General features: G+C 35.4%; 1 protein-coding gene across 1 annotated transcript; it reads left to right on the top strand.

Moving 5' to 3' along the window:
- Positions 1–3,343: 3,343 nt before the first annotated feature.
- On the top strand, positions 3,344–5,276 carry LOC133794657 (organic cation/carnitine transporter 3-like). The gene has a single exon (XM_062232005.1). It carries the CDS (start codon positions 3,458–3,460, stop codon positions 5,042–5,044), a length of 1,587 nt encoding a protein of 528 aa, XP_062087989.1. The 5' UTR covers positions 3,344–3,457; the 3' UTR covers positions 5,045–5,276.
- Positions 5,277–17,740: the final 12,464 nt, after the last annotated feature.

The raw sequence follows: 17,740 nt of genomic DNA, 5'->3' as shown, positions 1-17,740 counted from the left end.
CACGACCCGCGTAGAACTGTCCGTAGAACTCCTTTACGAACATTTCCCAGGAAACTATACTTGTAGGAGGGTATTTAAAAAACCACTCCTGTGCGGTATCAGAAAGTGTTGCAGGGAAGATCCTACACCGAGCGTCTTCGGACACTTTCTGAATGTCCATTTGTATCTCAAACTTGTTGACATGAGATACTGGGTCACCATACCCATCGAAGTTTGGAAGCGTAGGCATTTTAAACTTGCTGGGAGTTTCTGCCATTGCTATCCTTTGGACGAAAGGAGTGCCTTTCCTCCTATCATGATCGATGTAAGATGTTCTTCCCCTGACCAACTGTTGCACTGCCTGGTTGAGGGCATCTATCTGGGCCTGCACAGCGCTAGGAATCACCGTGGGCACTGCTGTTGGGGGGATGTACTCGCCGTGCCGTTCACGGCGATCGTTGAGTACATCTCTCAAGTCCTCGTCTCTCCTTCGCTGCTCGCTAGCTCCGAGCTGGTCAAAGACGTTATTTTGTCTGGGCTGCCCCCCAGCATCCCGTCTGTCGGGTTGGTCATCTTGAGGTGGCTGGCTCCTGCCCCCACCTCTTTCTTCATTCCTCCGACTGGCATTCCCTTTGCCTGAGTCGGCCTCATTATAACCATGGCCATCTCTGAATCTTGATTGGCTATGGTGGGATCGACTGTTCCCTCGATTGCCCTCCCGGGACGGAAACTCCCGAGCGTTAGAGGGTGGTCTGCGTTGGTCTTTAGGTCCCCGGGCATTACCATGCCGTGGGGGGCCTCAGACCGTAGAACCTAACTCTGAATTCCTCCTGTTGCCAGGATGATGTTGTCCTCTGCTCGGAGGGTTTGGCTCGTCCCCCTTATGGCGTCTAGGACTGCGAGTTTGCTGCCCGGTCCTATTCTGCCTCTGCTGCGGGGGATTGCCGCGACCAGCATGGGATGGAGGCTGTGCCTCAGGGTCTCCTAGCGGGACATCATCCTGAGGCGCCGGTGGCTGCTCGGGCCTTTGTGGGCTCGAGGGTTGGATAGGCGGGCTAGGATTGGGACCCCTGTGGGGTGGCCCATTCGTAGGTTGATCAGGCTGCGAGGCAGGTGCAGCCTGATTCCTAGCCAGTTGCAAGGCTGCCTCGAGGGCTGCTATAGCCTCGCTCTGGAAACAGTCCATCTCCGCCTGCCTTTCACTCAGCTCCACGCGCTGCCGTTCAATTTCTTGTTGCTGCCGCGCCATGATTTCGGCAGCACTTTCCTGGCTGGCCCTCAGATTGGGCAGCTCTTCATGCAATGCCCCTAGGGTACTCTTCAGCGTCGCGTCGTCCATTTCTTCCTCATTAAATTCCAAATGTGGCTCATCCTCAGCCATGCTTGCAGGAGGAGGAGGAGGCGGGTTAGATGGTGCAGCGCCGGCCGCCTGTCCAGTTTTCCTGGTAGTTTTCGCCAATGGTTTTTTCAACGATGCTATATCAAGCTCTCAACGAAAGCACCAGAATGTTGACCCAGATTTTGGCCAACTGACACGGAGTCAAAATACGCCTGACATGAAAGGTTATGTTGAAAAGAATGTGATGACGAAAAATAATAAGGACACCAGATTTTACAGTGGTTCGACCCCAGGATCTGGTAATAACCTACTTCCACTTAGATTGTTATTGATATAAGATCCAAAGGAGTGATCAAAGAACTAGGGTTTAATGAGTTTCACCAACCTCTGAAGAACAAGACAATATCTCCAATAGAATTATTCTAGTCTTAAATAATTTGAAAGCCAAAAGTCCCCTCCTTGAGCTATCTTTCTCTATTTATAGGCTCAAGGGGGATTACATGAATTCGTTACAAATATTCTTTCCTAAATAATCGGATACTCAGGAAATTGTGGGAGTTAATTTCGGGATTTACAAAGATCTTTACAAAAATATCATGAAGCATGCGGAACCTACGACCATACTGGTCGCAGGTAAATTTTGGCTGCCTACTGCTTGTAATTTGTCTTCTGGTCGATACCCTAGCAGAGTTCCGCCAAGTGTTAGCCACGTGTCCGAAAATAATTTGCCACGTCATTCGTACCAGTTTTTTTGGATAACATGTATCATTGTCTAAAATCTCTATTTCCTAGCCCTTGGTGGATGCATGAGGCCTTCTCTAGTAGGAAAGTGAATTGGGATTGAACTAAGCATTCAAATTCACAAAGATAAGTACTTTTTTTTTTTTATGAATTTCTTGGAGAAAACTTTTGATCTTGAGAGCTAGAAAGAAAGAGAGGAACTATGTAGGTACTGTCATTAAGTCCAACCAATAGAATTATAGCTTTTGAAAATATCATTTGGAGGTTAAAACACGTTTCTAAACAGACATGTCAGGCGACACATCACCTATCTATAGTAGGCGATGCATCGCCTACTGCGATCAGCCAAACTCTAAGGTTTTAGGTGATGCATCACCTCCATAGGCAGGTCCAACTTCTCAAAAGCGACATTAAACACTTCTAAATGCTCTCAAACTTTTTTTTGCTTCCTTAGATAACTCAATGTATCACTTTGGACCCAAAAACACAATTTTAAAATGCCTATAACAAAATGTCCAATTTCACATCTTCACTATGTGAAACCATTTTATGTTTTACACCTAGCTTATGTAAGAACACTTGGACTTTGTATTTTAACCAATCCTAATATCCACTTGGGTCTCGCATAGTGATGGGACTTAGCGTAAGCGACCTTGAGGGCCTCACACATTAAGGTATGCTCTGCCACAAGGCCTCTCGATGAGGCATTCTTTGTAAGGGCCTCGCATAGCGAGGACCCCTCTTGACATACCACAAATTTAGCTTCCGACTCTCCGAGGTGGAGTTTAGATTGCGATACTGATGGGGATAATCTCCTATGTTCACACTTAGCCTTACAATACGCAAGGCTTGTGCCTCACGAGGCGAGGGTGCAAGATGTCTCGAGGGCAAGCGGCATGTTGGCGCATAAGACGAAGGGTGGCATGTGAGAAAGAAGCCTCGCGAGATGCCTCATGGCTGAGACGCCTTATTCTATAAGGGATTGTTTTACGGGACTTGTAGTCCCTTGGTTAGATATGGAGCTTGGATTTTACCTTGTTGGATTTTTTGGTACCCACAAAAGGTAAGTGGTACCAAAGAGTGGTTTCGATCCGCTACCAAATAATTAGCTAGTTAAAAATTCCCTTATTTACCTTCTTCACTTTTTCTTTCATTAAGACAACCAAAGTAAATCATAATTAAGTACGTGTGGTCCCATCCAAAACCGGATGAGCGGACTTTTAAATCTGTGTCCAAAATAAGTATAAGTGTACCGATGTTTTTCAAGCTAGTAGGAGTTGATCTTGATCTTACTATAAAATAATAAATAAGGAAATTCATGCACTATTAATTGTCTCTTCTAGTTCTCTCTCGAACAACAGCATACACTCAACACAATCTTATCTCCTACGTACCCACATGGCCAATTCAACTCGTACTCCTCTTCTATCCCAATCCAACTCAGACGATTCATCCCAATCTCACCACCTAGAAGGCCACCTTCCATCACTTGATTCAACCATTGAAAACTGCATCGGAAAATTTGGTTGGGCCCAATTTCTCCAAGCCATCGTTGTCTCATTTGCGTGGTTCTTTGATGCTCAACAGACGTTTATTTCCGTCTTCGCGGACGCTGAGCCCATGTGGCACTGCAATAGTAGAATTAGACTCAGTAACAACTCATGCAATCCCATCTCCGATCATTGCCACCTTCCGCGGGATTCATGGGCTTGGGATTTGCCTGAACACACCTCCACCATATCTGAATGGGGCTTACAGTGCGCTGGATCCATAATGACAGGCATGCCTGCGTCAGCCTTCTTCATGGGCTGCCTTATCGGAGGACTCGTCCTCGCCACGCTTGCCGATTCCTTGCTTGGCCGGAAGAAAATGCTTTCCCTTACTTGCCTTGCCATGGCCATGTCCACATTTCTCACTGCCTTCGCCACTAATCTGTGGACTTACTCGGTGTTGCGACTCATCAGTGGCTTCGGCCGTGCCACTATCGGCACGTGCGCTCTCGTTCTGTCAACCGAGTTGGTCGGCAAGCAGTGGCGGGGTCAGGTGGGTGTCATAGGTTTCTTCTGTTTCACGTTAGGATTTCTCTCTTTACCCGCCCTTGCTTATTTAAATATTGGTTCTTCATGGAGAAATCTCTACGTATGGACATCTATTCCTACAATCTTATACTCCTTAGTTGTTCATTTCTTTGTTCTTGAGTCTCCCAGATGGCTGTTCATCAATGGCCGAAAAGAAGAAGCTGTTGGAACTCTGAAAACAATGGCTGAAGCAAACCATGAAAGCTTGACCATGAGCTTTTCAAACTTGCCTTTCGAGAAAGAAACATGGAACGTAGATCTTTACTCGGCAATCAAGATCTTGTTAGAGAAAAAATGGGCCCTTAGGCGATTATTGGCGGTTATGGCGATAGGATTCGGCGTAGGTTTGGTTTATTACGGCATGCCTTTAGCCCTCGGAAACCTGACTTTTAATCTCTACTTAAGTGTAACTTTCAACGCCTTGTCTGAGCTACCAGCTTCACTTATAACTTTCCTCTTCGTCGGAAAGCTAAACCGCCGAACCTCAATTATGGTCTACACTATGCTTAGCGGGATTTGTAGTATAATGTCTGTGGTGAAAGGCGTAAGGATCTATAAGACATTACAGATGGGACTAGAGTTGGTGTCGTTTTTCAGCGCGTGCTCGGCTTTTAATATTTTGCTGATTTTCACAATCGAGCTGTTCCCCACTTGTGTCCGTAACTCGGCGGTTTCGATGGTTAGACAGGCGCTCGTTCTCGGTGGAGTGTTCAGTCCGGTGCTGGCTGCCGCGGGTAGGGGAGATGGGTTTGTGTCGTATGGAGTGTTTGGAGTAGTGATAATGTGCTTTGGATTGTTTGTCGTTTGTCTTCCGGAGACGAGAGGGGGAGCAATTTGTGATACAATGGATGAAGAAGAGTATAAAGACAAAACTACTGTTGGTTGTGGATCAACGTATGACGTATAAGATTCTCACCACTTGATGTGCCAAGCCAAGTTGAATGAATCACGAAGTTAAGACAACCAAGTTTATAATGCCAGCTTTAAATAATATTATCACAAAATTTTAGACTCAATGAATATATATGTAAGTTCCTTCCAACTTGTCTTTAATTAATATATGTATATTTAAATTTGTATTGATCAGTGCATGGGATCGAGTATTCGATCTAGTTCACTGATTCTTTTATTTTTTATTTTTTTTTTAATTTATTTTGGTTTTCTGAAATAGCTGATTAAATATTACATACATGAAAATATATTTACAATAATTATATAATGTTATGTAAATTTATAAACACGCATATGTAAAATTACATCCCATAAGAACCAAATCAAAAACCTTATTACCTATAATATATATGGCAAATTATTTAATTCCTCACTTTTTTTTTAGGTTTGTCTTCCATCAGCATCACCATAGTCATTGGATTGAATTGTATGTTTGTTTGTTTTTATCAAACAGTAATCACTTGACCACTAAAAATAGGAGTAAATAATAAAGGGAAACTTATAATGGGCTGGCTTTTATTGTTTCTTCTACTTATTTCAATTAAAATAATGTGTGAATTTAGTAAAGTGACTAGTGTTTTTGCATATTGATAAATGAAAAAAAAAACAATGCTTTGCATGTTAATTTTGGAATTACGTTTACAATAACTTGTATAATTATTTTAATATATATATGATTATCATTTATAAATTAATTATTTTAACATATATTTTATTATCATTTATAAATTAGTACTTCATTTTTAACTAAATAATTAAGGATATTGGCGACATAAATACCTAAGTCTATACTTCCGTTTTACTTAAATATCTAACTTATATTTTTTTATGGCATAAATACCTAACATTTATTTTTTGTTGCAACTGTTGCTCTTTTCTGTTGGGAGGCAAATACCAAAGTTTTTAATTAAGAATATTGGCGGCGTAAATACATAAGTTTATGTAATTGTTACACTTAAATATCGACATTTTAATATTTGTAGCATAAATAATAAAATAATAAAAATCTAATTTTAAAGTAGTAAATATATAAATATGAAATTTTATAAATACAAAACTAACACCTAAAACATTAAATTAAAAATTAAAAAATTATTTAAGAATTTGAAATAATCAAATTTAATTAAAAAATTTATTTATAATTTCTAAGATCTTTAAAAAATTCTTCTTTAAAAATAATTTTTATGTTTAGATATTTTGAAATTTTAAAATTCAATTAATAACAATTATTTCTAATTTCTAAGATTTTTCAACAAATCTTTTTTATATATATTACGTTCTTCTAAAAAAATGTTAGACATTAGAAATAATTTTTTTAATTAAATTTGAATTTTTTAAAATATATAATTATAAAATTAATTTTTAATTTAATATTTTAGGTGTTGATTTTGTATTAATTAAATTTATTGGGATTTAAATATTTTATTTTTTGAAATTACTTGTTCTACTATTTATGCTACAAAAATTGAAAGTTACGTATTTAAGTTCAACAGTTACATAAACTTATGCATTTATGCCGCCAATATCCCTATTTAAAAAGTTTAGTATTTTCTACTTAACGAGAAAAAATAAAGGTAGTTGTAACAAAAAATAAATATTAAGTATTTATGCAATAAAAAAAAATAAGCTAGGTAATTAAGTGCAACAGAAGCATGGACTTAGATATTTATGCATCTAATATCCCTAATTATTTACTTACAAATGAAGTACTAATTTATAAATGATAATAAAATATATGTTAAAATAATTAAATTATAAATGATAATTGTGGACGAGATTTTTCGCCAACTGTGAATTATGAAAGTAGCTGGGATGAATTAGTGCTAAATGATAAACCGTAATTAGAAAATGATATTAAAAAAATCAGTAAAGAACTCTCAAGAACACTTGTCTTTTTTACGTGGTTGGGTGGTCAAAATCCACTTAGTCAAAGAGTCTATATTATTATTGTTTCTCTCTCTAAATTTTGACAGAGTTTTGTATTACAGAAAACCATCAACCTCTTCGTCTATCCAAGATCCTAGTATTTATAGAGAAAATCCTGGATAGGCCCTGAGGTCATCGCGTTACTTAAACCCCAGTGTGACCTGTACCACATTAATTATAAATATTACAATTTACCCTAAGGTATTGTCATATCATTAGGTAGAACTAATCATGGATCCTCAGAGATAATCGGACATGCTATGATTATATTACGTGTCCGAGATTTCAGGGATTTGCGAACATGCTATTGTTGGGGTTTTATGCCCTAATTAAAACCCAAATGATTTGTAATCTCATTTTATTATCAATAAAATAATAGAAATCATTTATTTTTTACTTGGTTAATCACTTTGCTCACATGTTTTATTTTCATGATTATTTGTTTAATATAAACTTCTATTAAATCCAAAGCATATAACTAATCTTATTTATAGTGACGTAATCATAGTAGAATATAAATATGATTATATGTTCAAAATAAGTTAGTCCTAAGATTAGTCAGTGCACCGGATTTACACTGACTTGCCAATCTACGATATGATCTACTTACACATTACAGTGTTATGTTCTTTCTAGAACATAAGCAAAGTAGATAAGATCGGATGTATTTGTTACATCGGTCTGGACCGATATTGACAGTTGATAAGATAAGTAAACATACCATTATTATCTATTCTAGTCATATCATATAGTTGACCATAGGTCAATTCAATCTCAATTCCAAGTGGTTAGTATTCTAACTGATTGTATTATTTGAGTTCTTTGACTTGTTCATTACCAGCTTACCCTACAGACTAGCTCATACTTACATCTTGGGAACTCGGTAGTATAATTGAGTGGGAGTGTTAATCATAGATATGAACATCTATAGCTTCTAATGAAGAAGTGAAACGATGGTTTCCTTTTAGTTTGGTTCAAGGTGTTAAATGATAGAGATCTCATTTCAGTAATTAAATTAGTTTACTGAAATATCATTTACAACGAACTAAGAGTTTTAAGGATAAAATACAATGAGGGGTAAAATTGTATTTTAGTCAAATCTCATTGTAGACTGTCTATAGAGGATTGAGTGTAAATTATGGTTGTAACAATGGATAATTAATAGCGTATCTATATTTGTTATAGAGCGTTCTATGAATTCAATAGTGGAATTCCGAGTCTATAGTGGAGTCACGAGGAATTAATAAGTTAGTAAATTTATTTGTTAGATTTATGATAACTTATTGGAGCTTGATTTCATAGGCCCATGGTCCCCATTGTATCTTGGAGAAAATCATCTAGATAGTCTCAATTAATTGATTTAATTATCAATTAGAATTATCAAAGTTGACTAGGTCAATTTTGGATAGTTTCAAAGAGTTGTGTAATTTTGAGAAGAAAAGAGAAATTATGGCAGATTTATTAATTAAGATAAATTGGTATCTAAATTAATAAATAAGTTTAAATCAAGGTTCAAATTATAAATAATTAATTTGATAAAGGATTTAAATAATTATTTAATTAATTAAATCGATAAAAAATAACACAGGCCTTGATTTTAAGTCCAATAGGCTTATAATCAAATGAGAAATTTCACGGGCCTATAGCCCATGATAATTTCGACATAGGGCTTCAATATGGCTATTATTTTATTGATTTTTTATTTAAATTAAATGGCCTAATTGAGTCTATAAAATAAGTGCTTAGAGAGAAGTCAAAACATAAGTCACAAGTCATATTTTCTGATAGTTTTAAATTCTTTCTAAACACAAGTCCTTTTCTAAGTCTTATTGTTATTTTCTCTTCTTCTTTCTATATCTATCTCATGTGTTGAGAATTTCCCACACTAATCTAGGTGGTTCTAAAGATACATTGGAAGATTGTGATGAAAATAGAAGATCGGTTCAGTTTCTTGATAATACTCTGCGACAGAGAGGATAAAAGAGTTAGAGAAACTAAAGGAAAGACTCTTTAATTCTGCTGCGTATACTGTAAGAATTCTGTTATTTGTTTATCTTTGAATTCAATTTTAGAAACATGTTTTAGGCTATCTCGTATTAATTTGTTTAATATTAGATATACATGAAAATAAATAAAGATCATGTATAAGCTAATCCAACAACTGGCCTCAGAGCCTTTGGTAATCCTTATATTCATGCATGAACATGTTTAAAATTGGATTATTTGATATATTTGAATAATTGGATGATTTTCATGTTTTTATGAAGCATATTGATTTTATGTAAATTTTAGCAATTTTTAGGTTATTTTTGTTGTATTTTCTATGCTATTAATTTTTTATATATGCTTTATTTTGTGTAAAACATGTTAAAAATTAATTAGAAAATTGTTTTGGTTTGAAAAATTGCTCAAAAAAAATTTTGGAAAAAATTTGGCCTGGTTGCCCATGCACGCCCGCGCGCCCATGCACTCCAGCCACCAGTGAACAGTACCCCCGGGTACTATTCATCCAAATTTTTTTTTAATTAAAGAAAAATTAAAATTGTGGATATTTATTATTTATAATCAATGTCAAAAATATTAGATTTGTTATGTATTTAAAATTATTTTTTAAAAATAAGATATTTTTGTTAGTTGAAATTTAAATAATTAGATATTTTCTATAAACATTCAAATTCAAATTTAAAAATAGGGTAACAACTTAATTTTATATCTTTTAATATATTAAAATGTTAGAATTATGATATCAGATATTTAAGATATTTTTATTTAAATTCTTGATTTTTTATTAAATCTTTATTTGAAAATATAAATATCTTTTTATTCTATAGTTTTTAATATTTAAATTATTTGAAATTTGAACATTGTTAGTTAGATGTTTTTATGGATATTTGAATTTGTTTAACTATTTGAGATATTTTAGGGTTGTTATAACTATTTATATATTTTTTTAAATAGTTAAAATATTAGCTGATAGTTGTAACAACACAAGATATTTTTGGAAAATAGTTTAGATATTGATTTTAAAATTTAAAATTGGTTAAATTTTGAAAAATATCATTTTTTTCAGCCAATTAATAAAATATTTTTTTTAATAAATGGGATTTAAATTAACTTTGGTTAATTGTTGATAAATCCTATTTAAATTAAATTAATATTTTTTTTCAAATTAACATATAACTAAGTTGATTGTTGATAAATGAAATTTAAATTAACTATTGTTAATTGTTGATAAATTTCATTTAAATTGACTTATTTTTTGTACAAATTTAATTAATTTGAATTTTTTGATAAATTCTAGATAATTAATTGTGGTATTTTTACAAATGAAATAAATTGTGGTATTTTTGCATAAATTTATAGAATTGTTCATATAGTAACATGATTAGGCCCATTCAATTATAACATGTCTATTTGCACTATATATGGTACTTTTGCAATTGGGCTTAGATGCATATAGTCTCTCATATGTTTGTTAGATATATGGTATTTTGCCAAATAAAATATTCATAAAATGATAGGTTTTATTTGGGCCCATTAGAAAATGTAAAGTTTAAATTCCTCTCTTGTGGGTGATTCCACTTGTGAAGGTCCATTTGCTTTGCATGATTATAGTGGGCCTAATCAATTAATAACAATTAATCAAACGAAGGTTTAAATTCCTGTCTTTTGGACCTTATATGGAAATAGGGGCCTTTGTAGTGGGAACGACATACTGGACCCAGCCCTCCTCCATACAAGCCCAATTGTTAAGGCCCATTTACCTGAGTTGGACTTAATTATATAGGTTCATTATATTAGTTAAACCTAAATATTGATTAGCAACAAATTAATTCTAAATTAATTGAATTTGTTTCAATGTGACACTTTAGAATTAATAAGAAATTATAGGACTTTGGTTTTAAAGTTTTTAATCTGTTTAATTTTCTTTTGGGGAAAACCATAGTCATTAATTTTCTAAAAATAAATAATAAAAATACTATTTTTAATTTTATAATGAGCTTATTTTAAGAATTTTATTCGATCTCCACCGTTGGTTTAACATAGTTAATAGCTTAATGGGGCCTCAAGGCGCTTTGATTCGTCCCCCTACGGAAGGTGTTCATTAGTTATTTTGACAAGGTTAGATTTCGAAAGATAGATAATTATAGGTCAAATTCTACTAGACTCACCCCTATGGTGACTACTAGGACTAAATCTATGATTATTGAAACCGTGGGTCTAGTTCATAAAATAAGAGATTTTGTTTTCTTATTTTGATCGAATAGTAGGTTGTTAATAGTGGTGTCCATTATTAAATGAGTTTACAACTCTATTTAACTAGTGGTATTTTTTACTCTCGCCAATCGGGACAAGGATATCATAGATTAGTTAAAAACCTAAAAAAATAGAGATATGATTGTTTTTGGTATTTTTTCTCATATCTTACATATTTTTGGTATATGTTGTGCTATTTCTTGAAATTTGTGTGAATAGATGTTTTATTGAGCAAATGTGATTGATTTCTATTTTATTGTAATTTGTAGTTTTGAGTTATGGCTGTGTCTACTCCCATCCTTTCTCAACTTTCGATGGAGAAACTCATTGGAGAAAACTTCCTTAAATGGAAGCAAAACATCAACATTGTGTTGATAAGTGACAACTCCAAGTTCGTCATGATTGAGGAATCCTCGGAAGTTCCAGCTGAAGGAGCAACCAAATCTGTGAGGGACAAGTATGAGTGTTGGCAGACGGCTAACAACAAGGCACGGTACTACATGTTGACTAGTATGGTCAACACTCTCAAGACAAAGATGGAGAATGTCGAGACAGCCTACGAAATCATGGATCAGCTCCAAGACATGTTTAGTGCCAAGTCAGCGCAGACTCGTTTTGAGGCCACCAAGAAATATGCCAATGCTCGAATGGCACCTTCTCAACATGTTCGTGATCACCTGATCAAGATGACAAACTACTTTCACGAAGCTGGACTGCACGGAGCCATAATAGATGAGGAAACTCAAGTTGGCTTAATCCTCAACAGTCTTTCTCTAGCTTTCCTTCCATTCACCACCAACTATGTGTTGAATAAACTCAACTATGGTCTGACGCAGCTCATGAATGAGCTTCAGACTTTTGAGTCTATCATGGGTGGACCTAGTAAGGGAGGAGAAAAGAAGAGAACTACTGCTGCTGCTGATCCCGCTAAGGCTGAAGCTAACCAAGCTTCGTCTTCAAAAGCTGGAAACAAGAGGAAAGGTGGGCAAAACAACAACCCTAAGCCTGCAAAGGCTGCAAAGGTGAGTGCACAACCAAGTGCACAGACGCCTAAGGGGAAAAACAAGAAAAACAAGAAAGGTAAAGGTAAATGTTTTCACTGCAAAGAGAAGGGGCATTGGAAACAAGATTGCCCCAAGTTTATAGCAGATAAAAACAAAGGTAATGATTATAGTTAATTTATCTTGGAAACATGTGTTTTGGAGAATGATAACTCTGTTTGGATTATTGATTCTGGATCTACTAACCATGTTTATAACTATTTACAGCTTCTTGAATCATGGGAGGAAGTGAACGAAGGCGGCTTAAAGCTTAGAGTTGGGAACGGAGCGTTCGTTGTGGTCCAAGCTAGAGGAAAAGCTTATCTGAAGTTCATAAATCAATTTTTAATTTTAAAAGATGTATATTTTATTCCGGATTTTAGTAGAAATTTAATTTCAGTTTCCATGTTGCAATTAGAACGATTTGTTATGACTTTCACAAGTTTTAATATATCTATTTCTTTCAATGGATCACAAATGTGTATTGCATGTTTGGAAAACAGGCTTTATATTCTTCGATCTAACGAACCCCTCGCTCTTAATAATGATTTATTCAACATAGCTAAACCTAGGACCAATAAACGTCAAAAGACCGATAACAATAATATGACGTATTTATGGCACTTGAGACTAGGTCACATTGGCTATGATAGGATTCTAAGACTTACAAAGGACGGAACTTTGAGGGAACTCACCTTAGGTAAATTACCTGTCTGTGAATCTTGTCTAGAAGGCAAACTGACCAAGCGTCCATTCTCTGCAAAGGGTGATAGGGCCAAAGAACCACTTGGTCTTGTGCATTCAGATGTTTGTGGACCTTTGAATGTACAAGCCAGGGGTGGTTTTGAGTATTTCTTCACTTTCATTAACGATTACTCTAGATACTCATGTCTTTACCTAATTCATAGGAAATCAGAAACATTTTCAAAGTTTCAGGAATTCCTAGCAATGGCTCAGAACCAATTAGGTAAAATGTTAAAGATCTTGCGATCTGATAGGGGTGGAGAATATTTGGATATGCAGTTCTAAGATCATTTAACTGAACTTGGGATTTTATCACAACTTACTACCCTAGGTACTCTGCAACAAAATGGTGTAGCGGAACGCCGAAACAAAAATTTATTGGAAATGGTTAGATGCATGCTTAGTTACTCAACTCTACCAACTTCATTCTGGGGACATGCAATTAAAACCGCGAATGACATTCTCCATGTCGTGCCATCAAAATCAACCCCCAAAACACCTTTAGAATGCTGGAATGGTTGTGAACCTAGTTTACGCCATTATAGAATCTGGGGGTGTCCCGCTCACGTCCTGAGGAAAAAGGAGGGAAAACTAGAACTGGGAACTGAAGTTTGCATGTTCGTTGGCTATCCTAAAGGTACTTGGGGTGGATTTTTCTATAGTCATTCAGAAAAGAAAATGTTTACTTCTACAAATGTTACTTTTCTGGAAAATGACTATGTCCAGAACTTTAAACCTCGCAGCAAAGTAATTTTAGAGGAGATGGTTAAAGAATTGACTCCAACCAATGTTCCATCATTAGCGTGAGTTGATGATGAAATTCCCACTCTTCACGTCCAACGGACGCAAGTTGATTTAAATGAAGAAAGTACCACTATTCTTGAGCAAACAGTCATGGAGCCTCGTCGTAGTGGGAGGGTTTCTAGGAACCCAGTTCGCTATGGTTTGGATGGTGAAACCAATATGGTTGTTGGTGACACTAGTGATGATGATCCGTTGTCTTTCAAATAGGCAATGGCTAGCCCTGAAAAGGAACTATGGCTCGAAGCCATGAAACAGGAAATGGAGTCCATGTACTCAAATTCCATCTGGGATCTTGTGGAAGCACCTAGTGACTTTAGGGCCATTGGGTGCAAGTGGATCTACAAGAAGAAATGAGGTGTTGATGGAAATATCGAGACTTATAAAACTCGATTAGTGGCAAAGGGTTATACCCAAAGAGAAGGCATGGACTATGAGGAAAATTTTAGTCCGGTAGCCATGCTCAAATCCATTCGCATCCTCCTATCCATAGCAGCCGCTCTCGACTATGAGATCTGGCAAATGGATGTCAAGACAACTTTTCTTAATGGAAAGCTTGACGATGTCATTTATATGGATCAGCCAGAAGGATTTAAAGTATCTAGACAAGAAGGAAAAGTTTGCAAGTTGAATAGGTCCATCTATGGACTTAAGCAAGCTTCTCGTTCCTGGAATCTTAGGTTTGATGAAATAATCAAGACCTATGGCTTTGAACAAAATATTGATGAGCCCTGTGTTTACTAACTGAAGGAAAATCAAATAGTGGTATTACAGGTTCTTTATGTAGATGATATCTTACTCATTGGAAACAATGTTAAGAAATTATCAGATGTGAAGAATTGGTTGAGCACTCAATTCCAGATGAAGGATTTGGGTGAAGCAAGTTATGTTCTAGGTATCCAGATCATCAAGGATAGAAAGCACAAACTTTTAGCTCTATTTCAAGCAACTTACATAGATAAAGTGCTTGAACATTTCTCAATGACAAATTCCAAAAAAGGGCGTCTACCGTCCCGCCGTCCCGCCATGGAATTCATCTTTCAAAGAAGCAGTCTCCCTAAACTCCTGAAGAGGAAGATGCAATGAGAAAAGTTCCTTATGCATCTGCAGTTGGAAGTCTGATGTATGCCATGTTGTGTACTAGACCAGATATGCAATGGGAGTAGTGAGCAGGTATCAGTCATACCCAGGACCGGAACATTGGATAGTAGTTAAGCATATCCTGAAGTATTTGAGACGAACTAGGGATTATATGTTAGTCTACAAGGGTGGTGTATTGAACCCAGTAGGCTACACCGATTCATATTTTCAAACTAATGTTGATGACAGGAAGTCTACTTCTGGAATGGTGTTTACTCTTGGGGGTGGAGCTGTGATTTGGAGAAGCGTAAAGCAGTTTGCAATCTCAGATTCCACCATGGAGGCTGAGTACATAGCTGCATCAGAAGCAGCTAAGGAAATAGTCTGGCTAAAGAAGTTCTATTCGGATCTTGGTGTTATTCTAGAAATGGATAAATTGCTTGTGTTGTTTTGTGACAATACAGGAGCGATAGCCAACTCGAAAGAACCTCGAAGTCACAAGAGGAGTAAGCATATAGAAAGGAAGTATCACATTATTCGAGAATATGTGGCCAGGGAAGATGTGAAGGTTATGAAGATTGCAACTGAAGAAATCATGCGGATCCATTTACAAAGACACTACCATATGCTACATTTGATAAGCATATCAAAGAAATGGGATTAGTAGAATTAAGGCATTAGTTTCAATTAGTGCAAGTGGGAGTTTGTTGGGGTTTTATGCCCTAATTAAAACCCAAATTCTTTGTAATCTCATTTTATTATCAATAAAATAATAGAAATCATTTTTTTTACTTGGTTAATCACTTTGCTCACATGTTTTATTTTCATGATTATTTGTTTAATATAAACTTCTATTAAATCCCGAGCATATAGCTAATCTTATTTATAGTGACGTAATCACAGTGGAATATAAATATGATTATATGTTCAAAATAAGTTAGTCCTAAGATTAGTCAGTGCACCGGATTTACACTGACTTACCAATCTACGATATGATCTACTTACACATTACAGTGTTATGTTCTTTCTAGAACATTAGCAAAGTAGATAAGATCGGATGTATTTGTTACATCGGATTGGATCGATATTGACAGTTGATAAGATAAGTAAACATACCGTTATTATCTATTCTATTCATATCATATAGTTGACCATAGGTCAATTCAATCTCAATTCCAAGTGGTTAGTATTCTAACTGATTGTATTATTTGAGCTCTTTGACTTGTTCATTACCAGATTACCCTACAGACTAGCCCATACTTACATCTTGGGAACTCGGTAGTATAATTGAGAGGGAGTGTTAATCATAGATATGAACATCTATAGCTTCTGATGAAGAAGTGAAACGATGGTTTCCTTTTATTTTGGTTCAAGGTGTTAAATAATAGAGATCTCATTTCAGTAATTAAATTAGTTTACTGAAATATCATTTACAAGGAACTAAGTGTTTTAAGGATAAAATACAATGAGGGGTAAAACGGTATTTTAGTCCTATCTCATTGTAGACCGTCTATAGAGGATTGAGTGAAAATTATGGTTGTAACAATGGATAATTAATAACGTATCTATATTTTTTATAGAGCGTTCTATTAATTCAAGAGTGCAATTCCGAGTCTATAGTGTTGTCACGAGGAATTAATAAGTTAGTAAATTTATTTGTTAGATTTATGATAACTTATTGGAGCTTGATTTCATAGGCCCATGGTCCCCATTGTACCTTGGATAAAATCATCTAGATAGTCTCAATTAATTGATTTAATTATCAATTAAAATTATCAAAGTTGACCAGGTCAATTTTGGATAGTTTCAAAGAGTTGTGTAATTTTGAGAAGAAAAGAGAAATTATGGCAGATTTATTAATTAAGATAAATTAGTATCTAAATTATTAAATAAGTTTAAATCAAGGTTAAAATTATAAATAATTAATTTGATAAAGGATTTAACAAATTATTTAATTAATTAAATCAATAGAAAATAATACAGACCTTGATTTTAAGTCCAATGGGCTTATAATCAAATGGGAAATTTCACGGGCCTATAACCCATGATAATGTCGACCTAGGACTTCAAAATGGCTATTATTTTATAGATTTTTTAATTAAATTAAATGACCTAATTGAGTCTATAAAAGGAGTGCTTAGAGAGAAGTTAAAACATAAGTCACAAGTCAGATTTTCTGATAGTTTTAGATTCTCTCTAAACACATGTCCTTTTCTAAGCCTCTTTGTTATTTTCTCTTCTTCTCTCTATATCTATCTCATGTGTTGAGAATTTTCCACACTAGTCTAGGTGGTTCTAAGGATACATTGGAAGATTGTGAAGAAAATAGAAGATCGGTTCAGTTTCTTGATAATACTCTGCGACAGAGAGGATAAAAGAGTTAGAGAAACTGAGGGAAGGACTCTTTACTTCCGCTGTGTATACTGTAAGTATTCTATTATTTGTTTATCTTTGAATTCAATTTTAAAAACATGTTTGAGGCTATCTCGTATTAATTTGTTTAATATTAGATATACATGAAAATAAATAAAGATCCTGTATAAGCTAATCCAACAGCTATGTCTGACCATGCACATTTATATAACGTATCCAGGTTTATAACGATCCTAGGATACGTCAAGTCTCTAGCGCACCTCGAACTGAGTGCATCGTCAGCTCGTGTCGCGCAGGCTATGCCTTATAAAAGTTACAATCTCGTGCTTATTACTTTGCATTCCCCAACTCGTGCTATTGACCTGGGGTACCACGCTGCCTTTGTGGAGGAAATACAGACTTATGAGTCAACTACTACAGTTCTTTACTTG

Source organism: Humulus lupulus, chromosome 8 (genome assembly GCF_963169125.1).
Source record: "Humulus lupulus chromosome 8, drHumLupu1.1, whole genome shotgun sequence".
In the NCBI taxonomy this organism is placed as follows: Eukaryota; Viridiplantae; Streptophyta; class Magnoliopsida; order Rosales; family Cannabaceae; genus Humulus; species Humulus lupulus.
The sequence above is the reverse complement of the archived record's forward strand: the minus strand, read 5'-3'. Positions and strand labels throughout refer to the sequence as shown.

Coding starts and splice junctions, on each gene's coding strand:
- LOC133794657 (XM_062232005.1), top strand. CDS start 3,458: ATGGCCAATTCAACTCGTACTCCTCTTCTATCCCAATCCAACTCAGAC.